This window comes from Pseudophryne corroboree, chromosome 8, assembly GCF_028390025.1.
Source record: "Pseudophryne corroboree isolate aPseCor3 chromosome 8, aPseCor3.hap2, whole genome shotgun sequence".
NCBI lineage: Eukaryota > Metazoa > Chordata > Amphibia > Anura > Myobatrachidae > Pseudophryne > Pseudophryne corroboree.
This window is the reverse complement of record NC_086451.1, coordinates 52645298-52673230: the sequence shown is the minus strand read 5'-3', so window position 1 is coordinate 52673230 and position 27933 is coordinate 52645298. Positions and strand designations below refer to the sequence as shown.

The following is a 27933-nucleotide window of genomic DNA, read 5'->3' as shown; positions in this document are numbered from 1 at the left end:
TCTGTTTACATAGATATTTTAAATTCCTTTTCCTCAACCTGACACTGGCCATAGCAATAACCTCTGTCGTGTTGCCCTTCAATGTGTATGATCCTAAGACTCTCCATTCCTGTTCTGCAGGTTGACCGTGAGAAGGCGAGCATTGAGAATGAAATGCTAGAGATGCAAAGGGATTTGGATAGTATACGTAAGGACTTGCATGATGAACATCAGACAAACAGTGAATTGCTTCAACAAATTAAGTTGTTTGAGAAGGAGAATAGCCATCGGCAGCAATTGGACAATGTAGATCTCTTTAAATGTCCCTGTGGGCAAGAAGGGACCGATGTATCAAAACTAAAGAAAGAACTTAAAGAAGTCAAGCAGAAGTATGATGCCTTAGAAAAGAAACACCAGAAAGAAAAGCAAGAGTGGGAGATGAGGTTCCAAGTGGTTTCCGATGAGCTCCGTGCAGCCATGAAATCTGAGAGCGATGACCGAAGAATCTTGACCAATCTTCAAGAAGAACTGAGGTCTGCTCAGAGACTGTATTGCGACTATCAAAGTAAGCTAAGTTTAGCACAAGATGAGCTTCTGTCCTTCATCGAAGAGTTGGCTCATCTCTACAACCATGTCTGCATGAGGCATAACATGACGCCCAACCGTGTCTTGCTTGATTACTACAGAGATGGCAAAGGAGCAAAGTTACATTTCAGAAAAAGAAAATCTTCAGACTTTTTCGGTAAACTTCTGGTCAGCCCTGACTTGGAGATAGCCGAGCTTCACAGTGGTGAGCGTTCACCTCTGAGTAGCCCTGACTCTTCCGTTGGATCAGATTGTGGGGACTCGGCTAGAGAGCCTCTGGGTATCACCCATCTTGTAGCAATTGTGAAGGACCAGATCAAACACCTGCAGGGTGCACTTGCCGTGTCCTGGCACCATACCTCACTAGAGGCCATAACGTCTGACCTGGACAAGGACAAAGAGGCTCTGGTGGAAGAAATCATGAAACTGAAAGCTTTGCTGAGCACTAAGCGAGAACAGATCGCTACCCTGAGGACTGTACTGAAGGCTAACAAGCAGGTACATTTTGTCATAATCAGGGCTCCCGGTTTTATCGTATTTATTTTTTAAGTGTATTGTAATTATGTATGTATTTTTTTATATTGTTAGTGCTGTATTTTTATACGTTTTTGATAAATTAATAAATTAAGTTAGCTCTCAATATTTGTGGTTTTGTTTATTTCAGAAGTAATTTGTGATCCTACTAGCATGTAGGCTTGTGCTGTGGGTCTATTTTTTTAATATTTCCCATTTTAAGGGGTTATTAGTGTAGCATATTTATCTAAATATGTTCATGTGTTTTCCCCAACCTCTGTCCTCAAAGCACACTGACAGTCCAGGTTTTAAGGCTATCCATGCTCAAGTGGAGATGGTTAAATAAAAATAACAGGTACTTAAGTCACCTCTGCTTAAGTATGGCTTTCCTTAAAACCTGGACGGCTAGTGTGCATTGAGGGAAACTCTACCACTGGAAGATATATATATATATATATTTTTTTTTTGTGGGGAAAGGGTGGCGGGCAGGTCGTATACAATTGTAAACTAGTTTAAATATAAAACTAGACTTACTATAATTTTAAAGTGTACTTACATGGCAGGCAAACTTGTAGAACTGAACCGGGAGCCATTTAAAATATTGTAATGTTGAGGTTAGGTCATAGGTATATATATTTCCATAAAGCATTTTGAACACACAAAGCTGTACAAAATTAGCCACAATTTTAAATTACATTTATTTTATATATATATATATATATATATATATATATATATATATATATATATATATATATACAGGTTGAGTATCCCATATCCAAATATTCCAAAATACGGAATATTCCGAAATACAGACTTTTTTTAGTGAGAGTGAGATAGTGAAATCTTTGTTTTTTGATGGCTCAATGTACACAAACTTTGTTTAATATACAAAGTTATTAAAAATATTGTATTAAATGACCTTCATGCTGTGTGTATAAGGTGTATATGAAACATAAATGAATTGTGTGAATATACACACACTTTGTTTAATGCACAAAGTTACAAAAAATATTGGCTAAAATGACCTTCAGGCTATGTGTATAAGGTGTATATGTAACATAAATGCATTCTGTGCTTAGATTTAGGTCCCAACACCATGATATCTCATTATGGTATGCAATTATTCCAAAATACGGAAAAATCCGATATCCAAAATACCTCTAGTCCCAAGCATTTTGGATAAGGGAAACTCAACCTGTATATTATATTATATTTTTATTTTTTTTTTAGAATAAGTTTTAAGCCATGTTTCATTCTATTTAATGAATTTCAAAACAATAAAACTCGGACCTGTCTTTGCTCGCTCACCACAGTAGATTCCCCGTACGGTTTTGCAAATACTGCTTGAGCAAATTGTCCTAAAATTGGCAGTGCATACAGAGCCATTGATCTAGGACGCACTGCCTCTGCTGATTTTTGTTTGCAACTGCCACACCATTTAAATTAATGCCGACGATTACCATGATCTACTTTTTCTTCAAAGTCCATAGTCATCCACAGGGATGATGGGGGAGACCAGGAACAGGGCACCAAACAGTTAAGCTTTTTAGCTCCCAAGATGCACTGGTCCTTCTCTCTCATACCCCGCCCACAGCTCAGGCTCCTCTGGTTTTTTTGTTTTGGTGCCAGCAGGTGTTGCATTCACCTTTTTAGACAGGGGGCCTGCTCCTACCTACCCCCATGTTAATTGTCCTTTGTATGACTCCACAAATTCTATTGTCAGTCAACACAGAAGAACACAAATTATGTATAATAAAGAAACTTAGTCAAAGGTCAAATACTTATAAGTAGCTAAAACACAAGTTGAGATTCTATACCTGTAAGTTGAACTTGGCAGAAAGTCAATTTAAATGAAATTTCATCATAAAAGGTGCAATGATTGGACCTAGGCAATGCAGGTCATGCTAGTGAGAGGTTATAATACAAAGGGATGGGTCAAGTGGACACAGCAATAGGACACAGGTGGACATGGCAAGTGGATGATACAGATGGATTAATTTGGATTGGGTGGTATTGGAGTTTATTTATATGGTGCCACAAGGGATCTGCAACGCCAAATTACAGGGTACATAAACGTATAATCAAAACTAGAATATAGTGACTTACAGTTGAAGATAATATAGGACAAGTACAGGGTAAATAAACATAACTGCAGCTAACGACACTGACATAAGTATCAGGGTGGCAGAAAATCACGGGATTTGATGCAGTCGAAGATGGTTTAAGTAAGAAGGATAAGCACATGAGGTTTGAGGGCCTTGCTCGTGAGAGCTTACATTCTAAAGGGGAGGGGCAGACAGACAGGGGTCACACAGATGAGGTAGACTGTGAGCGTTGAACAGAGTGTTAGGATGAGATTTGCCTGGGTTTGGTGAGGAAGTGGGTCTTGAGAGCCCATCTGAAGTTTTGTAGAGCGGTGGAGAGTTTGAGGGTGTGAGAATTCCAGAGAGAATGAGCAGCGCATGAGAAATCTTGGAAGGTTGGAGGAAGTAATTAGTAGGCAGGAGAGGTGGCGTGCATTTACAGAGTGAAGAGGATGAGTGGTAGTGTAAAGGGAAAAAAGGTCAGAGGTGTAAATAGGAGTGGGTGAGAGCTTTGTAGGCGAGTGTGAGAAGTTTGAATTGGACTCTGAAAGGAAAGGGAAGCCAGTGAAGGGCTTGTAGGAGAGGTGGACAAAGTGCGTTTGGTGAGAAAGATGACCCGGGCTTGAGGATAGGTTGGAGTGAAGAGGGGTATTTGTCAGGGATGCCAGTTATGAAGAGATTACAGTAGTCCAGTCTGGAAATGACCAGTGAGTGAATAATGGACTTTGTAGCATCCTGGGTCAGAAAGATCCTGGAAATATTTTTGAGGTGAAAAATGGCAGGTTTGAGAGGTGCTGAATGTGTACTTTGAAGGAGAGGGAGGAGTCGAGGATTACTCCGCCAACTGCGCATTTGGGGGCTAGAGGAGATAGTAGTGCCATCAATATATAATAAAATTGTGGGATGTGAGGTTATGCGGGAGGGAGGGAAGGAAGATGATCAGCTCAGTCTTTGACATGATAAGTTGAAGAAAGCGCGGAGACTTCCAGATATCCGAGTTAGGAGGGCAGTGGAGAGGTCAGGGGAGGAAAGGTAGATTTAAGTATCAGCATAGAGATGATATTGGAAGTTTAAAAGAGCTAATGAGTTCACCTAAAGAGGACATGGAGAAAGAAAAGGAGATGACCGAAAACAGAACCTTGGGACACCTACAGTTAGTGGAAGTGGGGGGGAGAAGAGGAGTGATGAGAGGAGACAGAAGGGATGGTCAGAGGTTGGAGGACAGCTGGGAGAGGGCAATATCATGCAGACCAAGGTAGTGAAGGATTTGCAGAAGGAGAGGGGTTGTTCAGTGTCCAAAGCAGCAGAGAGGTCAAGAAGAATAAGACGACCGGCTCTTAGACTTGGCAGCACGGAGGTCATTGGTATGCTAGAGTTGAAAGGTGGGTCTGTGTGTAAGGGTGAGCTGCTTAACAGTTTTAATTCTGGAGTGTTTGGGGAAACCAGTGAAGGACTGTACATAGGTCTGCATCTGCAGAACCTCTGGAGTTGAAGATGAGCTGCAGTCAAGTGGAGTAGAGAGAAGGCCAACAAAGGAGTTTGGTACATTTACTCATCACCTTCTTGCTTGCAATATTCCAGTGTGTTTGTTACTTACTGAGTGATAGGTGCATGTGAGTGATGATGAAGGGGTTTGATGACACTGAGGCAGTTGGCTTTGGAAATAGCTATAGAGGTGATGGGATAGTGACATTGGAGGGAGACCAATTGTGTATGTATCTAATATGTAATTTTAGTTTACCTCTATGCCAGAGGTCCTCAAGGCACCCCAACAGTCCAGGTTTTAAGTATATCCATGGCTCAGCACAGATGGTTAAATCAAATTGACTGAGATGCTAATTAAGTCACCTGTGGCGAAGCGTAGATATATTTAAGACCTGGACTGTTGGGGTGCCTTGAGGACCGCGTTTGAGAACCTCTGCTCTCTGCAATCTCCACCAGGGTGTCCCAATGCATACATGCATTATAACAAGGAGATAAGTCAGGGAGGTAGATTTGAGGGGCGTTGTGTAGAGGTGGTAGTCTAGGACAAAGGAGTGTATGTTTGCCAAGAGGAGGTGTATAGAGAGAAGTGCAGAGGGCTGACAAGAGCCGTGTGTGGAGAACTATAGAGCAAAAGGAAATTCCGGAAAATGGACATACAAAAGTAAAAAAATTCTGCCAAAAACACTGTTCCAAGGAGCTTCCAGTACCCTCAATATAAAGTAAATTAGTCACGTGACGCTATATTAAGGCCCTCTATATCCTAGGAGGCGTCTGTCACACAATCTCGCCTGCAGTCTTGATGTGTATTAATAGGATATGGAAAATCAGCAGAGTAAGACTGTATAGCGTTCACCCATTAGTTTAGTTTAGGTTTCCTGTAATTTTAGTGGCCTGTTTGCAGTTAAACGGAGAAAAACATGCTAGCTTTTAGACAAGATGAATACGGCGCAGACGCCGTATTCAACAACGTGAATAACCACTGCCAAAGATGGCAGCCATGCCGTCAGTGTAGCTAGAGAAGCACATGACATTGTGTGCTGTCACACACCATATACCCGTCCAGTCTGCATTTTTACATTACACGCGACACGAAACCGTTGTTTGTGAAAGCGACCCGTCCATGGAAAAAGTCAAATTTTGTATTTTTTTTTTTTTTAGGACAAAACAATAGAGTGTGTGTAAATAGCCCTTATTCTTTGAGGTAGTAGCATTACATTTCATGGAAACACTTAAACCTATGTTGTTCCATGTTCCACTGTTGTAGTGGAGTGTGTGCCTTACAGTCCTGTGTGAAACGCCACTCCTTGGATTATGGAGAAATAAATATTACAGGTAGTGGATTCTGATTAGTAACCACTGCCTTTGTATGGGAAGCTGACGGCAGTACCTTCCAACAATACGTTCGGTGATATTATTTTTTTTATAGATGACTGGACACCCTTCTCATAATCCTGCTGCGTCGGATCTTCCATGGCGCCATTGTCTTGCTGCGTGACTCATGGGGTTGCGTGAGCCAGCCACTGCGAGTCCTACCTACCTAGAGGCCTCGAAATCTCCCTCCCCCTCCCCCTGACAGGTGAGGACACACCCCTGCTTACAGAAACTGAGGCAGTCGGTGCCCCCAATCGCTGACAGTCTGATGCTGCAGTGTGACTGGCGTTGCAAACTCATAAGTCCAGTGCATGCGCGAAGTACCGAACACCTGTAATTTCCTGCATGAGTAGCAACACCAACCACATCTGTATGAGGGCCACTAACCTTTATTAAATGATCTTTGGGGGGGGGGGGTTTGGGTTGTGTGTTTGGATTTTTGTTTTGTTTTTTCATCCCTGTTCAAATTAACATTGGGAATCTGTTTTGCCAAGCCTTTTTTGGAGTAGCGGTATAAGGTAAAGTTGGAAGCACAGCTATTTTCAGGGTGGCAGTACCTCAACATGGTCGGGTGTTATTTAATATAGGATTTTCACAAAGATATACTGTATTACGTATTTTTCTCTGTGATTTAGTCACCATATCTCTCCTTTCTCCAACGTCCTAGTGGATGCTGGGGACTCCGAAAGGACCATGGGGAATAGCGGCTCCGCAGGAGACTGGGCACAAAAGTAAAAGCTTTAGGACTACCTGGTGTGCACTGGCTCCTCCCCCTATGACCCTCCTCCAAGCCTCAGTTAGATTTTTGTGCCCGAACGAGAAGGGTGCATACTAAGGGGCTCTCCTGAGCTGCTTAGAGTAAAAGTTTAAAGTAGGTTTTTTATTTTCAGTGAGACCTGCTGGCAACAGGCTCACTGCACCGAGGGACTAAGGGGAGAAGAAGCGAACTCACCTGCGTGCAGAGTGGATTGGGCTTCTTAGGCTACTGGACATTAGCTCCAGAGGGACGATCACAGGCCCAGCCATGGATGGGTCCCAGAGCCGCGCCGCCGGCCCCCTTACAGAGCCAGAAGGCAGAAGAGGTCCGGAAAATCGGCGGCAGAAGACGTCCTGTCTTCAATAAGGTAGCGCACAGCACCGCAGCTGTGCGCCATTGCTCTCGGCACACTTCACACTCCGGTCACTGAGGGTGCAGGGCGCTGGGGGGGGGGCGCCCTGAGACGCAATAAAAACACCTTTTTTGGCAAAAAATACATCACATATAGCTCCTGGGCTATATGGATGCATTTAACCCCTGCCAATTTTTCCATAAAAAAGCGGGAGAAAGGCCGCCGAGAAGGGGGCGGAGCCTATCTCCTCAGCACACTGGCGCCATTTTTTCCTCACAGCTCCGTTGGAGGAAGGCTCCCTGACTCTCCCCTGCAGTCCTGAACTACAGAAACAGGGTAAAACAAGAGAGGGGGGGGCACTAATTTGGCAGATAAATATATACAGCAGCTATATCAGGGAAAAACACTTTTATATAAGGTTATCCCTATATATATATATATATATATATATATATATATATATATATATATATATATATATATATATATATATATATATATATATATATATATATATATATATATATATATATATATATATATATATATATAGCGCTCTGGTGTGTGCTGGCAAACTCTCCCTCTGTCTCCCCAAAGGGCTAGTGGGGACCTGTCCTCTGTCAGAGCATTCCCTGTGTGTGTGCTGTGTGTCTGTACGTTGTGTCGACATGTATGAGGAGGAAAATGGTGTGGAGGCGGAGCAATTGCCTGTGTTAGTGATGTCACCCCCTAGGGAGTCGACACCTGACTGGATGGTCTTATGGAAAGAATTACGTGATAGTGTCAGCACTTTACAAAAGACTGTTGACGACATGAGACAGCCGGCAAATCAGTTAATACCTGTACAGGCGTCTCAAACACCGTCAGGGGCTCTAAAACGCCCGATACCTCAGGTCGATACAGACACTGACACGGACACTGACTACAGTGTCGACTGTGAGGAAACAAACGTATTTTCCAGTAGGGCCACACGTTACATGATCACGGCAATGAAGGAGGTTTTGAACATTTCTGATACTACAAGTACCACAAAAAAGGGTATTATGTGGGGTGCGAAAAAACTACCCGTAGTTTTTCCTGAATCAGATGAATTAAATGACGTGTGTGATGAAGCGTGGGTTTCCCCCGATAAAAAACTGCTAATTTCTAAAAAATTATTGGCATTATACCCTTTCCCGCCAGAGGTTAGGGCACGTTGGGAAACACCCCCTAGGGTAGATAAGGCGCTCACACGCTTATCAAAACAAGTGGCGTTACAGTCTCCTGATACGGCCGCCCTCAAGGAACCAGCTGATAGGAAGCTGGAAAATATCCTAAAAAGTATATACACACATACTGGTATTATACTGCGACCAGCAATCGCCTCAGCCTGGATGTGCAGTGCTGGGGTGGCTCGGTCGGATTCCCTGACTGAAAATATTGATACCCTGGACAGGGACAATATATTATTGACTATAGAGCATTTAAAGGATGCATTTCTATATATGCGAGATGCACAGAGGGATATTTGCACTCTGGCATCAAGAGTAAGTGCGATGTCCATTTCTGCCAGAAGAGGGTTATGGACGCGACAGTGGTCAGGTGATGCGGATTCCAAACGGCATATGGAAGTATTGCCGTATAAAGGGGAGGAGTTATTTGGGGTCGGTCTATCGGACCTGGTGGCCACGGCAACGGCTGGGAAATCCACCTTTTTACCCCAGGTCACCTCTCAGCAGAAAAAGATACCGTCTTTTCAGGCTCAGTCCTTTCGTCCCCATAAGGGCAAGCGGGCAAAAGGCCACTCATATCTGCCCCGGGGCAGAGGAAGGGGAAAAAGACTGCAGCAGACAGCCTCTTCCCACGAACAGAAGCCCTCCCCCGCTTCTGCCAAGTCCTCAGCATGACGCTGGGGCCTTACAAGCGGACTCAGGCACGGTGGGGGCCCGTCTCAAGAATTTCAGCGCGCAGTGGGCTCACTCGCAAGTGGACCCCTGGATCCTGCAGGTAGTATCTCAGGGGTACAAATTGGAATTCGAGACGTCTTCCCCCTCGCCGGTTCCTGAAGTCTGCTTTACCAACGTCTCCCCCCGACAGGGAGGCGGTATTGGAAGCCATTCACAAGCTGTATTCCCAGCAGGTGATAATCAAGGTACCCCTCCTACAACAGGGAAAGGGGTATTATTCCACGCTGTTTGTGGTACCGAAGCCCGACGGCTCGGTGAGACCCATTTTAAATCTGAAATCCTTGAACACTTACATAAAAAGGTTCAAGTTCAAGATGGAGTCACTCAGAGCAGTGATAGCGAACCTGGAAGAAGGGGACTATATGGTGTCTCTGGACATCAAGGATGCTTACCTCCATGTCCCAATTTGCCCTTCTCACCAAGGGTACCTCAGGTTTGTGGTACAGAACTGTCACTATCAGTTTCAGACGCTGCCGTTTGGATTGTCCACGGCACCCCGGGTCTTTACCAAGGTAATGGCCGAAATGATGATTCTTCTTCGAAGAAAAGGCGTCTTAATTATCCCTTACTTGGACGATCTCCTGATAAGGGCAAGGTCCAGAGAACAGTTAGAGGTCGGAGTAGCACTATCTCAAGTAGTACTACGACAGCACGGATGGATTCTAAATATTCCAAAATCGCAGCTGATTCCGACGACACGTCTGCTGTTCCTAGGGATGATTCTGGACACAGTACAGAAAAAGGTGTTTCTCCCGGAGGAGAAAGCCAGGGAGTTATCCGACCTAGTCAGGAACCTCCTAAGACCAGGCCAAGTGTCAGTGCATCAATGCACAAGGGTCCTGGGAAAGATGGTGGCTTCTTACGAAGCGATTCCATTCGGCAGATTCCACGCAAGAACTTTTCAGTGGGATCTGCTGGACAAATGGTCCGGATCGCATCTTCAAATGCATCAGCGGATAACCCTGTCTCCAAGGACAAGGGTGTCTCTCCTGTGGTGGTTACAGAGTGCTCATCTCCTAGAGGGCCGTAGATTCGGCATTCAGGATTGGGTCCTGGTGACCACGGATGCCAGCCTGAGAGGCTGGGGAGCAGTCACACAGGGAAAAAAATTTCCAGGGCTTCTGGTCAAGCATGGAAACGTCACTTCACATAAATATCCTGGAACTAAGGGCCATTTACAATGCCCTAAGTCAGGCAAGGCCTCTGCTTCAGGGTCAGCCGGTGTTGATCCAGTCGGACAACATCACGGCAGTCGCCCACGTAAACAGACAGGGCGGCACAAGAAGCAGGAGGGCAATGACGGAAGTTGCAAGGATTCTTCGCTGGGCGGAAAATCATGTGATAGCACTGTCAGCAGTGTTCATTCCGGGAGTGGACAACTGTGAAGCAGACTTCCTCAGCAGACACGATCTTCACCCGGGGGAGTGGGGACTTCACCCAGAAGTCTTCCACATGATTGTGAACCGTTGGGAAAAACCAAAGGTGGACATGATGGCGTCCCGCCTCAACAAAAAACTGGACAGATATTGCGCCAGGTCAAGGGACCCTCAGGCAATAGCTGTGGACGCTCTGGTAACACCGTGGGTGTACCAGTCAGTATATGTGTTCCCTCCTCTGCCTCTCATACCCAAGGTACTGAGAATCATAAGAAGGAGAGGTGTAAAGACTATACTCGTGGCTCCGGATTGGCCAAGAAGGACTTGGTACCCGGAAATTCAAGAGATGCTCACGGAAGACCCGTGGCCTCTACCTCTAAGAAAGGACCTGCTCCAGCAGGGACCATGTCTGTTCCAAGACTTACCGCGGCTGCGTTTGACGGCATGGCGGTTGAACGCCGGATCCTGAAGGAAAAAGGCATTCCGGATGAAGTTATCCCTACCCTGATCAAAGCCAGGAAGGATGTAACTGTGCAACATTATCACCGTATTTGGCGTAAATATGTTGCGTGGTGTGAGGCCAGGAAGGCCCCTACAGAGGAATTTCAACTGGGTCGATTCCTGCATTTCCTGCAAACAGGACTGTCTATGGGCCTCAAATTAGGGTCCATTAAGGTTCAAATTTCGGCCCTGTCAATATTCTTCCAAAAAGAACTAGCTTCAGTTCCTGAAGTTCAGACGTTTGTCAAGGGGGTACTGCATATACAGCCTCCTTTTGTGCCTCCAGTGGCACCTTGGGATCTCAATGTAGTTTTGGGATTCCTAAAATCACATTGGTTTGAACCACTCACCACTGTGGACTTAAAATATCTCACATGGAAAGTGGTAATGCTGTTAGCTCTGGCTTCAGCCAGGCGTGTATCAGAATTGGCGGCTTTATCCTATAAAAGCCCTTACCTAATTTTTCATACGGACAGGGCAGAATTGAGGACTCGTCCTCAATTTCTCCCTAAGGTGGTTTCAGCATTTCACTTAAACCAGCCTATTGTGGTGCCTGCGGCTACTAGGGACTTGGAGGATTCCAAGTTGCTGGACGTAGTCAGGGCCCTGAAAATATGTTTCCAGGACGGCTGGAGTCAGAAAATCTGACTCGCTGTTTATCCTGTATGCACCCAACAAGCTGGGTGCCCCTGCTTCTAAGCAGACGATTGCTCGTTGGATTTGTAGTACAATTCAGCTTGCACATTCTGTGGCAGGCCTGCCACAGCCAAAATCTGTAAAAGCCCATTCCACACGGAAAGTGGGCTCATCTTGGGCGGCTGCCCGAGGGGTCTCGGCTTTACAACTTTGCCGAGCAGCTACTTGGTCAGGGGCAAATACGTTTGCAAAATTCTACAAATTTGATACCTTGGCTGAGGAGGACCTGGAGTTCTCTCATTCGGTGCTGCAGAGTCATCCGCACTCTCCCGCCCGTTTGGGAGCTTTGGTATAATCCCCATGGTCCTTTTGGAGTCCCCAGCATCCACTAGGACGTTAGAGAAAATAAGAATTTACTTACCGATAATTCTATTTCTCATAGTCCGTAGTGGATGCTGGGCGCCCATCCCAAGTGCGGATTGTCTGCAATACTTGTACATAGTTATTGTTACAAAAATCGGGTTATTATTGTTGTGAGCCATCTTTTCAGAGGCTCCTCTGTTATCATGCTGTTAACTGGGTTCAAATCACAAGTTGTACGGTGTGATTGGTGTGGCTGGTATGAGTCTTACCCGGGGATTCAAAATCCTTCCTTATTGTGTACGCTCGTCCGGGCACAGTATCCTAACTGAGGCTTGGAGGAGGGTCATAGGGGGAGGAGCCAGTGCACACCAGGTAGTCCTAAAGCTTTTACTTTTGTGCCCAGTCTCCTGCGGAGCCGCTATTCCCCATGGTCCTTTCGGAGTCCCCAGCATCCACTACGGACTATGAGAAATAGAATTATCGGTAAGTAAATTCTTATTTTATCTCTGCTGGTGCTGACTACACTGCGCAGGGGTTTGGGTTTAGGGATAGAGTGCTGCTAATAATTGTACTGTTACCTAATACTGCAAGTTATATCATGTCTGCTTCTGAGGGTAACGGTTCTGGGGCGGAACACACTACTGGTGTTGCTGAAGCCACAGGCACATATGGGGAGAATATAGCAGCTGTGGGCTCTGGTTCCGGGGGCTCCTTGCCCCCCAGTGGGACTGTGGCAACGGAGGCACATACTGATCCTCTGTGGGCCGCTTTTTCCACGCTTCTGCATACGCTAGTTAATAAACTAACACCCCCTATGGGACACCCAATGCCGGTACAACCGTATGTGGTCCCTGCAGCTAACCCGCCGTGGGCGGACGATTTATCTGCTCAATTAAAGAAGTTGAACCAGTCCCTGACTACTAAAATGTCTGACCAACGCTCGCCTAAGTCCAAGAGGTCCTCTAAGCGAGCGCTTGTCTCCTCACAATCCACTGCTGTCACTGACACCTCGTCTGATGAAGACGGCACGTACACTGACCCCACAGGTTCTGACTCAGATACGGCTGATGGGGAGGGTAGTTCACATGTGGATGTTCCTGATCTTTTGGAGGCTATTAAGTTAATTCTGCATATTACGGATGATCCTGAGCCATCCGTTCCTCCTAAGAAACCAGATAGGTTCAAGCATCAGAAGGTGATTAAACAAGTTTTACCTCACTCTGACCACCTAGTGGATATACGTCAGGAACCCTGGCAAAGCCCGGGTACGAAGTTTGTGCCTCAAAAGAAGATGCTGGCTCGCTATCCCCTCGCGCCAGAGCTGTCTAAGAATTGGGAAACGCCTCCTCCAGTAGACTCTCGCATGTGGCTAGGATGGTGGTTTCCTCAGCTCTACCTGTCACTACCGTCACGTCTCTCTAAAAGAGCCTACGGATAAACGTGTCGCGGGTTGTCTAAAAGCGATTTACACCCTCACGGGTGCTGCACAAAGGCCCACTATTGTAGCTACATGGGCTGCAGAGGCTATTGAAGCATGGGCCTTGGAGTTAGAAGCTGAAGTCTCCTCTGACCATGCTAGATAATACTTGTCATATATTGTCACAGCTTCTCACTATATTAAAGAGGCGGCTTCTGATGCCGGTATCCTAGCAGCCAAGGCCTCTACTACGTCAGTCCTGGCTCACCGGATATTGTGGCTGAGATCCTGGTCTGTGGATCTGGACTCTAGAAAAACCCTGGAGGTACTCCCTTTCAAGGGGGATATTCTGTTTGGGGAGGACTTAAATAAGATAGTGGCTGACTTGGCTACTGCCAAAACTGCCTGTCTGCCTAATACAGCTCCTTCTGTGTCGAATGCCAAATGCACGTCCTTTCGCCCCTTTCGTCCTTTAGGTAAAGCAAAAGGTCAGGCGTACCATAAGCAGGCCCGCACTTCCAAACCTGGTAAGCCGAAGCCCAAAAGAGCCTGGGCTGCCCGTCAGCCAGCAGCCAAGACCGATAAGCTTGCCACATGACGGGGCGGGCCTCCCCCTGGGGGATCCCAGGGTGGGGGGCCAGCTTCTAGGGTATATCCAGGAATGGTTGAAGACAACTTCAGATGCCTGGGTACGGGAAGTCGTCACTCGAGGTTACACCATAGCCTTCAAAAACCGACCCCCTCATCGATTTTGCCTGACAGACGTCCCGTCGGACTAGACAAAGGCAAACACTCTTCTTCGGTGGTACAGACCCTCCTGGATACAGGAGTCGTAGTACAGGTGCCTCTTGCTCAGAGGGGCCGGGGGTACTATTCTCCGCTGTTTCTAGTCCCGAAACCGAATGGGTCCTCCCGGCCCATTCTCAACCTCAAGGCACTGAACACGTTTGTGAAGGTTTCCTAGTTCCGTATGGAAACACTTCGCTCTATAGTTCTGGCCTTGGAACCTGGGGACTACATGGTCTCCCTGGACATACAGGATGCTTACCTGCATATTCCTATAGCAGTGTCACATCAACAGTACCTGAGGTTTGCTATTGGCAACCTCCATTACCAGTTTCGGGCGTTACCTTTTGGTTTAACAACGGCTGCGCGAGTCTTAAAGTTATGGTGGTGACTACGGTGGTACTCCGCCGTCAAGGGGTCAGGATACTGCCGTACCTGGACGACTTGTTAATCCTGGCAAATTCCCCAGATCTTCTCCTGCGTCATCTGGATATGACGGTCCGGTTTCTACAAGCCCACGGGTGGCTCATCAACTGGAAGAAATCCTCCCTGGTCCCTGCTCAGAGCATGGTGCATCTGGGAGCGCTGTTGGACACTCACAACCAGAGGTTGTTCTTGTCTCAGGAGAAAGTCCTGAAACTTCAGGACAGGATTCGTTGCTTCCTTTCTCGTCCGCAAGTGTCGATACATTCGGTAATGCAGGTGCTGGGCCTCATGGTATCAGCATTCGACATGGTGGAGTATGCTCAATTCCATTCTCGCCCCATCCAGAAGCTGATTCTAGCCAAGTGGGATGGCCTGCCTCACCGGATCAGGTCTCAAATGATCTCTTTGACTCCGGAGGTCCGTCTGTCGCTGCTCTGGTGGCTCCAGGACCAACAATTGTGCAGGGGCCGTCCCTTCTGGATATCCAACTGGGTCCTGTTGACGGCAGATGCCAGTCTAAGAGGTTGGGGCGCGGTGCTGGAGCAGCACTCCTTGCAGGGTCGGTGGACCAAGTAGGAATCTCTTCTCTCGATCAACATTCTGGAATTGCTGGCGGTCTTCAGTGCGTTGAACCTAGCCCAGCATTTGATTCAGAACCGTCCTGTTCAAGTACAGTCGGACAACGCCACCACAGTGGCTTACATAAATCATCAAGGCGGCACTCGAAGCCGTTTGGCAATTAAGGAAGCCTCACGGATACTACGTTGGGCAGAACGCCATCTAACGGCAGTATCGGCGATATTCATTCCGGGAGTCCTGAATTGGGAAGTGGACTTTCTCAGTTGTCAGGACGTGCATGCCGGCGAGTGGGGCCTCCATCCAGAAGTGTTTCAACTCCTCGTGGAAAGGTGGGGTCTTCCAGATGTGGATCTGATGGCGTCTCGACACAATCACAAGGTACCGGTCTTCGGAGCAAGGACAAGGGATCCTCAAGCAGCAATCGTGGATGCGCTGGCAGTGCCGTGGAGGTTTCGGCTGCCGTACGTGTTCCCTCCGGTGTCAGTCCTGCCCATGGTAATTCGGAAGTTCAAGCAAGAAAAGGGAAATCTGCTTCTCATAGCTCCGGCGTGGCCCAGGCGGCACTGGTTCAAAGTCTATCGTCAGAGCGTCTACTTCCACAACGCCCAGACCTCCTCGTTCAGGGCCCCTGTGTCTACCAGGACCTAGCCCGGCTGTCTTTGACGGCGTGGCTCTTGAAGCTTCCGTCTTAAGAGCTAAGGGTTTTTCTGTAGAGGTCATTAAAACTATGTTGCGGGCCCAGAAAACGGCCTCTACTCGGATTTACCATCGGGTCTGGCATTCTTACTTTGTTTGGTGCGCATCTAACCATTATGACGCTTCCAAGTTTAGTACAGCCAAACTTTTGGATTTTCTATAGCAGGGCCTAGATTTAGGCCTGCGTCTGGCCGCCCTCAAGGTTCATATTTCTGCCTTGTCGGTGTGGTTTCAGTGAAAAATTGCGACTTTACCTGATGTTCATACTTTCACTCAGGGTGTGTTGCGTATCCAACCTCCCTATGTCCCGCCTGTGGCTCCTTGGGACTTGTCGTGGTTTTCGAGGCGTTACAAGAGTCTCCATTTGAACCTCTTGGTTCAGCTGACCTTTAGTGGTTTTCCCTTATGGTGGTGTTTCTGTTGGTTATTGCCTCTGCTAGAAGAGTGTCTGATTTGGGTGCCTTGTCTTGTAGTTCCCCATATCTGATTTTTCACCGTGACCGGGCGGTTCTTAGGACTCGTCCCGGATATTTGCCTAAGGTGGTTTCTTCGTTCCACCTTAATCAGGAGATTGTGGTTCCAGCTTTTGTCTCACCTGATTTGTCTCCCAAAGACCGGTCTTTGGATGTGGTACGGGCTCTCCGTATCTATGTGAAGAGAACTGCTTCTATTCGAAAGTCTGATTCTCTCTTTGTTTTGTTTGGATTTCACAAACGTGGCTGACCTGCTCACAAGCAGACCCTGGCCAGGTGGATCAGAATGGTGATTGCGCATGCTTATGTGAAGGCTGGCCTGTCAGCTCCTGTTCACATTACGGCCCATTCTACTCGATCTGTTGGACCTTGGGCGGCCCAACGTGGTGCGACCCTTGATCAATTGTGCAAGGCGGCTACGTGGTCCTCCGGGAACACGTTCATAAGGTTCTATGCCTTCGATACTGCCGCTTCCCAGGATGCTTCCTTTGGACGCCGGGTTCTTGTGCCCGCTACAGTGCGTCCCCTCCCATAAGGAACTGCTTTAGGACATCCCCATTGTCCAGACTTGTGGAACCCAGTGTACCCCGCAGCAGAAAACGAGTTTTATGGTAAGAACTTACCCTTGTTAAAACTCTAGTACCTCGCAGAAAGAGTTTTAACAAGGGTAAGTTCTTACCATAAAACTCGTTTTGCATACTATGTTTTATTTAATGTTTTTAAAATGGATTTAATTACAACAGACATTAACCATCTTCAATGGTTACATACTGGTTGTACCTGTAAATGTGAAATACTTCCATTCTGTATATCGGTGTCTCTCAACATCCACCCACAAGATTTCTCAATATGCCTATCATGTTTGGAGTTAGGGTGTGCAGTCCAAGGTTGTGTCGTCCCATTCTCCCCCCTTCCTATATCTTCTGTATTGTGTACATTTAAAGGCGGAGACTCCATCTTGAATTAGCACCCTTCCCACCTGCCTGTGTTTTTTTTTTTTTATTAGTATGGTTATGCATTTACAGACTGCATATTTGTAAGAGGCACTAGGATGGGAAGTTCTGAATAAATTTATACAATTTGTCAGTTCAGGACGCTGAGCCCCCTGCGTTGGTGTGGCCTGGCTGCTTTTGGCATTACATTGCAACACTTGAGTCAGCTGACTTGGCGGGGTCCCGTGCCCTAGACTTGAACCTTAGTGTTAGGGACCCACCATATGAGGTCATCTGGATGTTGGTTGTGGGCCCATATTTTTTGCCCAAAAATTATATCAAGCACCTAGATTTTGATCTGTTAAGGTGGGTACACACTGGAAAGATATATCTGCAGATCAATTGATCTGCAGATATATCTATGGACGGATCCTGCAGTGTGTTGAGCATACACACTGCCCGATCCGTCGGGGACTGACGTCATGAACCGTGCAGGCGTGTACACACGCCCGTCTAGTTCAGCTGCCAATCACCGCCGGCCGCCGCAGCATGTGTACGGGCGGTCGGCCACCGCCGTACACACACAGCGACGCGCCAATATATCGTTAGATATATTGGGCGTCGGCTGTGCTGCGGGGCTGACGCGATACGTCTGTGAACAACTGAGTTCACAGACGTATCGGCCGTACACACTGGCCGACGGACCCACGATATATCGGCCAGTGTGTACGGGCCTTTAGATTGCAGAGTTTATTATAATTCTGATTAGCAGTCCAAAGTCACCAACACACACACACACACACACACACACACACACACACACACACACACACACACCAGCATGTCTGTTCATAATTGAAGAAATCTACAAAACATGACCTGTTGGTGGTACTTGAGGCCTGGAGTTGAGATAGTAACATAGTATTTGAGGTTTTAAAGAGGCAAATTGCCCATAGTGTTCAACCTGTTTTCTCTGACGTCCTAGTGGATGCTGGGTACTCCATAAGGACCATGGGGAATAGACGGGCTCCGCAGGAGACTGGGCACTGTAAAAGAAAGATTAGGTACTATCTGGTGTGCACTGGCTCCTCCCTCTATGCCCCTCCTCCAGACCTCAGTTAGAATCTGTGCCCGGCCCGAGCTGGTTGCACACTAGGGGCTCTCCTGAGCTTCTAGAAAAAGAAAGTATTTGTTAGGTTTTTTATTTTCAGTGAGATCTGCTGGCAACAGACTCACTGCTACGAGGACTGAGGGGAGAGAAGCGAACCTACCTGCTTGCAGCTAGCTTGGGCTTCTAAGGCTACTGGACACCATTAGCTCCAGAGGGATCGAACACTGGGCCCGACATCGATCGTCCGGTCCCGGAGCCGCGCCGCCGTCCCCCTTGCAGAGCCAGAAGACAGAAGAGAATCCTGAAAATCGGCGGCTGAAGACTTCGGTCTTCATTAAGGTAGCGCACAGCACTGCAGCTGTGCGCCATTGCTCCCTATGCACACCACACACTATGGTCACTGATGGGTGCTGGGGGGGGGGGGGGCGCAGGCGCCCTGGTAGAGTACCTTACATGGCTAATTGACACACAATACAGCTTTTAAGCTGTATATGTGCATAATCCCCCGCCATTATACAGATAAAAAAAGCGGGAGAAGTCCGCCGAGAAGGGGGCGGGGCTATCTTCCTCAGCACACCGGCGCCATTTTCTCTTCACAGCTCCGCTGGAAGACAGCTCCCCAGGCTCTCCCCTGCAGTTTCCAGGCATCAAGGGTAAAAAAGAGAGGGGGGGGGGCACTAAATTTAGGCGCAAACTATATATAAAAGCAGCTATAGGGAAAATCGCTTTTGTTAGTGTAAATCCCTGATTATATAGCGCTGTGGTGTGTGTGCTGGCATACTCTCTCTCTCTGTCTCCCCAAAGGACTTTGTGGGGTCCTGTCCTCGGTCAGAGCATTCCCTGTGTGTGTGCGGTGTGTCGGTACGGCTGTGTCGACATGATTGATGAGGACGCTTACGTGGAGGCGGAGCAGGAGCCGATAAGTGTGTCGCCCCCTGCGGGGCCGACACCGGAGTGGATGGATATGTGGAAGGTTTTATCCGACAGTGTCAACTCCTTACATAAAAGGTTTGACTACGTGACAGCCATGGGACAGTCGGCATCTCAGCCCGCACCTGCCCAGGCGTCTCAGAGGCCATCAGGGGCTCAAAAACGCCCGCTGACTCAGATGGCAGACACAGATGTCGACACGGAGTCTGACTCCAGTGTCGACGAGGATGAGATAAATGTACAGTCCACAAGGGCCATCCGATGTATGATTATGGCCATGAAAGATGTTTTACACATTGCTGACATAAACCCGGTTACCACAAAAAAGGGTATTATGTTTGCGGAGAAAAAGCAGCCAGTGACTTTCCCCCCATCTGATGAGTTGGATGAATTGTGTGAAGAAGCGTAGTGTTCCCCAGATAAGAAACTAGTAATTTCTAAGCGGTTACTAATGGCGTACCCTTTCCCGCCAACGGATAGGTTACGCTGGGAGACATCCCCTAAGGTGGACAAGGCGCTCACACGCTTATCAAAATAGGTGGCACTGCCTTCTCAGGATACGGCCGCCTTAAAGGAGCCTGCAGATAGAAAGCAGGAGGCTATCCTGAAGTCTGTGTATACACACTCGGGTACTATACTGAGACCAGCTATTGCTTCAGCATGGAAGTGTAGTGCTGCAGCAACGTGGTCGGATTCCCTGTCTGATAACATTGATTCCCTTGACAGGGACACTATTTTGCTAACCATAGAGCATATTAAAGACGTAGTCTTATATATGAGAGATGCACAGAGGGACATTTGCCGGCTGGCATCTAGAATTAATGCTATGTCCATTTCTGCCAGGAGAGTATTATGGACTCTGCAGTGGACAGGTGATGCTGATTCTAAAAGGCACATGGAAATTTTGCCTTATAAGGGTGAGGAATTGTTTGGGGACGGTCTTTCGGACCTCGTATCCACAGCAACAGCTGGGAAGTCGACTTTTTTACCTCGGGTTCCCTCACAGCCTAAGAAAGCACCGTATTATCAAGTACAGTCCTTTCGGCCTCAGAAAGGCAAGCGGGTTAGAGGCGCGTCCTTTCTGCCCAGAGGCAGGGGTAGAGGGAAAAAGCTGCACCATACAGCCAGTTCCCAAGAACAAAAATCCTCCCCGGCTTCCACTAAGTCCACCGCATGACGCTGGGGCTCCAAATGTGGAGCCAGGTGCGGTGGGGGCCCGTCTCCGGAACTTCAGCGACCAGTGGGTTCGCTCACAGGTGGATCTCTGGGTTCTACAAGTGGTATCTCAGGGATACAAGCTGGAATTCGAGACGTCTCCCCCTCGCCGTTACCTCAAATCAGCCTTGCCAGCTACTCCCCAGGACAGGGAGGTAGTACTGGCGGCAATTCACAAGCTGTACCTCCAGCAGGTGATAATAAAAGTTCCCCTCCTTCAACAGGGACGGGGTTACTATTCCACAATGTTTGTGGTACCGAAACCAGACGGTTCGGTGAGATCCATTCTAAATTTGAAATCCTTGAATACTTATATAAGGAAGTTCAAGTTCAAAATGGAATCGCTCAGGGCGGTTATTGCAAGCCTGGAAGAGGGGGATTACATGGTATCACTGGACATCAAGGATGCTTACCTACATGTCCCCATTTACCCACCTCACCAGGTGTACCTCCGTTTGTGGTACAGGACTACCATTACCAATTCCAGACGTTGCCGTTTGGTCTGTCCACGGCACCGAGGGTATTTACCAAAGTAATGTCCGAAATGATGATACTCCTTCGAAAGAAGGGAGTTATAATTATCCCGTACTTGGACGATCTCCTTATAAAGGTGAGGTCCAGGGAGCAGTTGGTCGGAGTAGCACTATCTCAGGAAGTACTACAACAGCACGGCTGGATTCTGAATATCCCGAAGTCGCAGCTGGTTCCTACGATGCGTCTGCTGTTCCTGGGTATGATTCTGGACACAGAACAGAAGAAGGTGTTTCTCCCGGAGGAGAAGGCCAAGGAGTTGTCATCTCTGGTCAGAGACCTCCTAAAACCAAAACAGGTGTCGGTGCATCACTGCACGCGAGTCCTGGGAAAGATGGTAGCTTCTTACGAGGCAATTCCATTCGGCAGGTTCCATGCACGGATCTTTCAGTGGAATCTGTTAGACAAGTGGTCCGGATCGCATCTTCAGATGCATCGGCTGATCACCCTGTCCCCGAGGGCCAGGGTATCTCTTCTGTGATGGCTGCAGAGTGCTCATCTTCTCGAGGGCCGCAGATTCGGCATACAGCACTGGGTCCTGGTGACCACGGATGCAAGCCTCCGAGGTTGGGGGGCAGTCACTCAGGGAAGAAACTTCCAAGGACAATGGTCGAGTCAGGAAGCTTCCCTGCTTCAAAACCAGCCGGTGCTGATTCAGTCAGACAACATCACGGCGGTCGCCCATGTAAACCGACAGGGCGGCACAAGAAGCAGGATGGCGATGGCAGAAGCCACAAGGATTCTCCGATGGGCGGAAAATCACGTGATAGCATTGTCAGCAGTGTTCATTCCGGGAGTGGACAACTGGGAAGCAGACTTCCTCAGCAGGCACGACCTCCACCCGGGAGAGTGGGGACTTCATCCAGAAGTCTTCCAGCTGATTGTAAATCGTTGGGAAAGGCCACAGGTGGACATGATGGCATCCCGCCTCAACAAAAAGCTAAAAAGATATTGCGCCAGGTCAAGGGACCCTCAGGCGATAGCTGTGGACGCTCTAGTGACACCGTGGGTGTACCAGACGGTTTGTGTTCCCTCCTCTTCCTCTCATACCAAAGGTACTGAGGATAATAAGAAAGAGAGGAGTAAGACCTATACTCATCGTTCTGGATTGGCCAAGAAGGACTTGGTACCCGGAACTACAAGAAATGATCTCAGAGGACCCATGGCCTCTGCCTCTCAGACAGGACCTGCTACAGCAGGGGCCCTGTCTGTTCCAAGACTTACCGCGGCTGCGTTTGACGGCATGGCGGTTGAACGCCGGATCCTGATGGAAAAGGGCATTCCGGTTGAAGTCATTCCTACGCTGATAAAAGCTAGGAAGGATGTGACCGCAAAACATTATCACCGCATATGGCGAAAATATGTTGCTTGGTATGAGGCTATGAAGGCCCCAACAGAAGAATTTCAGCTGGGTCGATTTCTGCACTTCCTACAGTCAGGAGTGACTATGGGCCTAAAATTGGGATCCATTAAAGTCCAGATTTCGGCCATGTCTATTTTCTTTCAAAAAGAACTGGCTTCACTGCCTGAAGTTCAGACGTTTGTTAAGGGAGTGCTGCATATTCAGCCTCCTTTTGTGCCCCCAGTGGCACCTTGGGATCTCAACGTTGTGTTGGATTTCCTAAAATCACATTGGTTTGAGCCACTTCAGACCGCGGAGTTGAAATATCTCGCGTGGAAAGTGGTCATGCTTTTGGCCTTGGCTTCGGCTAGGCGTGTGTCAGAATTGGTTGCTTTGTCATGCAAAAGCCCCTATCTGATCTTCCATATGGACAGGGCAGAATTGAGGACTCGTCCCCAATTTCTCCCTAAGGTGGTATCAGCGTTCCATTTGAACCAACCTATTGTGGTGCCTGCGGCTACTCGGGACTTGGAGGCTTCCAAGTTGCTGGATGTAGTCCGGGCCCTGAAAATCTATGTTTCCAGGACGGCTAGAGTCAGAAAAACTGACTCGCTGTTTATCCTGCATGCACCCAACAAGCTGGGTGCTCCTGCTTCAAAGCAGACTATTGCTCGCTGGATCTGTTGCACGATTCAACTTGCACATTCTGCGGCTGGACTGCCGCATCCTAAATCAGTCAAAGCCCATTCCACGAGGAAGGTGGGCTCTTCTTGGGCTGCTGCCCGAGGGGTCTCGGCTTTACAACTTTGCCGAGCTGCTACCTGGTCAGGATCAAACACGTTTGCAAAATTCTACAAGTTTGATACCCTGGCTGAGGAGGACCTTGAGTTTGCTCATTCGGTGCTGCAGAGTCATCCGCACTCTCCCGCCCGTTTGGGAGCTTTGGTATAATCCCCATGGTCCTTACGGAGTACCCAGCAACCACTAGGACGTCGGAGAAAATAAGATTTTACTCACCGGTAAATCTATTTCTCGTAGTCCGTAGTGGATGCTGGGAGCCCGTCCCAAGTGCGGACTTCTGCAATACTTGTATATAGTTATTGCTTAACTAAAGGGTTATTGTTATGAGCCATCTGTTCAGTGAGGCTCAGTTGTTGTTCATACTGTTAACTGGGTATAGTTATCACGAGTTGTACGGTGTGATTGGTGTGGCTGGTATGAGTCTTACCCTGGATTCCAAATCCTTTCCTTGTAGTGTCAGCTCTTCCGGGCACAGTTTCCCTAACTGAGGTCTGGAGGAGGGGCATAGAGGGAAGAGGAGCCAGTGCACACCAGATAGTACCTAATCTTTCTTTCTCTAACGTCCTAGTGGATGCTGGGACTCCGTCAGGACCATGGGGAATAGCGGGCTCCGCAGGAGACAGGGCACATCTAAATAAAGCTTTTAGGATCACATGGTGCGTACTGGCTCCTCCCCCTATGACCCTCCTCCAAGCCTCAGTTAGGTTTTTGTGCCCGTCCGAGAAGGGTGCAATCTAGGTGGCTCTCCTAAAGAGCTGCTTAGAAAAAGTTTTTTTAGGTTTAAATCTCAGTGAATCCTGCTGGCAACAGGATCACTGCATCGAGGGACTTAGGGGAGAGATTTCCAACTCACCTGCGTGCAGGATGGATTGGAGTCTTAGGCTACTGGACACTTAGCTCCAGAGGGAGTCGGAACACAGGTCCTCCTGGGGTTCGTCCCGGAGCCGCGCCGCCGATCCCCCTTACAGACGCTGAAGACGGAGGTCCGGAAAGCAGGCGGCAGAAGACTCCTCAGTCTTCATGAAGGTAGCGCACAGCACTGCAGCTGTGCGCCATTGTTGCTACACGTCTCACTGATTCAGTCACGGAGGGTGCAGGGCGCTGCTGGGGGCGCCCTGGGCAGCAATATTAAATACCTTTAGTGGCAAAATAAATACATCACATATAGCCATTAAGGCTATATGTATGTATTTAACCCAGGCCAGTTTTCTTAAAACCCGGGAGAAAAGCCAGCCGAAAAAGGGGCGGAGCTTATTCTCCTCAGCACTCAGCGCCATTTTCCTGCTCAGCTCCGCTGGTGAGGAAGGCTCCCAGGACTCTCCCCTGCACTGCACTACAGAAACAGGGTAACAAAGAGAAGGGGGGCATAATTTGGCGATATTGATATATTAAAAGCGCTTATATCAAAAACAACACCTTCTAGGGTTGTTTATATACATTTATAGCGCTTTTGGTGTGTGCTGGCAAACTCTCCCTCTGTCTCCCCAAAGGGCTAAGAGGGTCCTGTCTTCGATTAGAGCATTCCCTGTGTGGCTGCTGTGTGTCGGTACGTGTGTGTCGACATGTATGAGGACGATGTTGGTGTGGAGGCAGAGCAATTGCCGGTAATGGTGATGTCACCCCCTAGGGAGTCGACACCGGAATGGATGGCTTTAGTTATGGAATTACGTGATAATGTTAGCACATTACAAAAGTCAGTTGACGAAATGAGACGGCCGGAAAACCAGTTAGTACCGGCTCAGGCGTCTCAGACACCGTCAGGGGCTGTAAAACGTCCCTTACCTCAGTCAGTCGACACGGGTACCGACACAGATGAATCTAGTGTCGACGGTGAAGAAACAAACGTATTTTCCAATAGGGCCACACGTTATATGATCACGGCAATGAAGGCGGCTTTGCAGATCTCTGATACTGCTGGTACCTCAAAAAGGGGTATTATGTGGGGGGTGAAAAAACTACCTGTAGCTTTTCCAGAATCAGAGGAATTGAATGACGTGTGTGACGAAGCGTGGGTTAACCCAGATAGAAAACTGCTAATTTCCAAGAAGTTATTGGCATTATACCCTTTCCCACCAGAGGTTAGGGCGCGCTGGGAAACACCCCCTAGGGTGGATAAGGCGCTCACACGTTTATCAAAGCAAGTGGCGTTGCCGTCTCCTGATACGGCCGCCCTCAAGGATCCAGCAGATAGGAGGCTGGAAACTACACTGAAGAGTATATACACACATACTGGTGTTATACTGCGACCGGCAGTAGCCTCAGCCTGGATGTGCAGTGCTGGGGTAGTGTGGTTGGATTCTCTGACTGAAAATATTGATACCCTGGATAGGGACAGTCTTTTATTGACTCTAGAGCAATTAAAGGATGCTTTTCTTTATATGCGAGATGCTCAGAGGGATATTTGTACTCTAGCATCAAGAGTAAGCGCGATGTCCATATCTGCCAGAAGAAGTTTATGGACGCGACAGTGGTCAGGTGATGCGGATTCCAAAAGGCATATGGAAGTATTGCCATATAAAGGAGAGGAATTATTTGGGGTCGGTCTTTCGGACCTGGTGGCCACGGCAACTGACGGCAAATCCACTTTTTTACCTCAGACCCCCTCCCAACAGAAAAAGACACCGTCTTTTCAGCCGCAGTCCTTTCGCTCCTATAAAAACAAGCGACCAAAAGGACAGTCTTATCTGCCGCGAGGCAGAGGAAAGGGTAAGAGAGGGCAGCAAGCAGCCCCTGCCCAGGACCAGAAGCCCGCCCCGGGTTCTACAAAGCCATCAGCATGACGCTGGGGCTTTACAAGCGGACTCAGGAGCGGTGGGGGGTCGACTCAAGATTTTCAGCAATCAGTGGGCTCGCTCACAAGTGGACCCATGGATCCTGCAGATAATATCTCAGGGTTACATGTTGGAGTTCGAAAGGTCTCCCCCTCGCCGGTTCCTAAAGTCTACTTTACCAACGTCTCCCTCAGAAAGGACGTCGGTTTTGGAAGCCATTCACAAGCTGTATTCTCAGCAGGTGATAGTCAAGGTACCCCTCCTACAACAGGGAAAGGGGTATTATTCCACACTATTTGTGGTACCGAAGCCGGACGGTTCGGTAAGACCTATTCTAAACCTGAAATCCTTGAACCTGTACATACAGAAATTCAAGTTCAAGATGGAGTCACTCAGAGCAGTGATAGCGAATCTGGAAGAAGGGGACTTCATGGTGTCCCTGGACATAAAAGATGCTTATCTGCATGTCCCAATTTACCCCTCACACCAAGGGTATCTCAGGTTCGTGATACAAGACTGTCATTATCAGTTTCAAACGCTGCCGTTTGGTTTGTCCACGGCCCCTCGGGTCTTTACCAAGGTAATGACCGAAATGATGGTTCTTCTACGAAGAAAAGGCGTATTAATTATCCCTTACTTGGACGATCTCCTGATAAGGGCAAAGTCCAGAGAACAGCTGGAAGTCGGTGTAGCACTAACCCAGGTAGTGCTTCAGCAACACGGGTGGATTCTGAATCTTCCAAAATCTCAATTGACCCCGACAACTCGTCTGCTGTTCCTGGGAATGATTCTGGACACGGTTCAGAAAAAGGTGTTTCTCCCGGAGGAGAAAGCAAGGGAGTTATCCGAACTTGTCAGGAACCTCCTAAAACCAGGAACTGTGTCAGTACATCAATGCACAAGAGTCCTGGGAAAGATGGTGGCTTCTTACGAAGCGATTCCATTCGGCAGATTCCATGCACGGACATTTCAGTGGGATCTGCTGGACAAATGGTCCGGATCGCATCTGCACATGCATCAGCGGATAACACTGTCACCAAGAACAAGGTTGTCTCTCCTGTGGTGGTTGCAGAGTGCCCATCTGTTAGAGGGCCGCAGATTCGGCATACAGGACTGGGTCCTGGTGACTACGGATGCCAGCCTACGAGGCTGGGGAGCAGTCACACAGGGAAGAAACTTCCAGGGCGTGTGGTCAAACCTGGAGACGTCCCTTCACATAAATATACTGGAGCTAAGAGCGATCTACAATGCTCTAAGCCTGGCAAAATCGCTGCTTCAGGGTCAGCCGGTGTTGATCCAGTCGGACAACATCACGGCAGTCGCCCACGTAAACCGACAAGACGGCACGAGAAGCAGAAGAGCAATGACAGAAGCTGCAAGGATTCTGCGCTGGGCGGAGAATCATGTCATAGCACTGTTAGCAGTGTTCATCCCGGGAGTGGACAACTGGGAAGCAGACTTCCTCAGCAGACACGACCTTCACCCGGGAGAGTGGGGACTTCATCCAGAAGTCTTCCACATGATTGTGAACCGTTGGGAAAGACCAAAGGTGGACATGATGGCGTCTCGCCTCAACAAAAAATTGGACAGATATTGCGCCAGGTCAAGAGACCCTCAGGCAATAGCTGTGGACGCTCTGGTAACACCGTGGGTGTACCAGTCAGTGTATGTGTTCCCTCCTCTGCCTCTCATACCAAAGGTACTGAGAATTATACGGAAAAGAGGAGTAAGAACAATACTGGTGGCTCCGGACTGGCCAAGAAGAACTTGGTATCCGGAACTTCAAGAGATGCTCACGGAGGATCCGTGGCCTCTACCTCTAAGAAGGGATCTGCTTCAGCAGGGACCTTGTATGTTCCAAGACTTACCGCGTCTGCGTTTGACGGCATGGCGGTTGAACGCCGGATTCTAAAAGAAAAGGGCATTCCAGAGGAAGTTATTCCTACCTTGATTAAGGCTAGAAAGGAAGTGA

At 48.2% G+C, this 27933-nt stretch overlaps 1 protein-coding gene across 2 annotated transcripts in view; it reads left to right on the top strand.

Moving 5' to 3' along the window:
* LOC134948417 (protein bicaudal D homolog 2-like) overlaps window positions 1-27933 on the top strand; it is a 109071-nt gene that overhangs the window by 45587 nt on the left and 35551 nt on the right. Inside the window, exons 6-7 of one of the 2 annotated variants that reach the window (XM_063936375.1) lie at window positions 121-1062; window positions 6076-6211. In XM_063936375.1, coding sequence (XP_063792445.1) covers window positions 121-1062; window positions 6076-6144 — 1011 coding nt within the window. In that variant the 3' untranslated portion in view covers window positions 6145-6211. Of the gene's footprint in view, window positions 1-120; window positions 1063-6075; window positions 6212-27933 lie in introns of those variants that run through there. The other variant, XM_063936374.1, reaches the window with a different exon arrangement.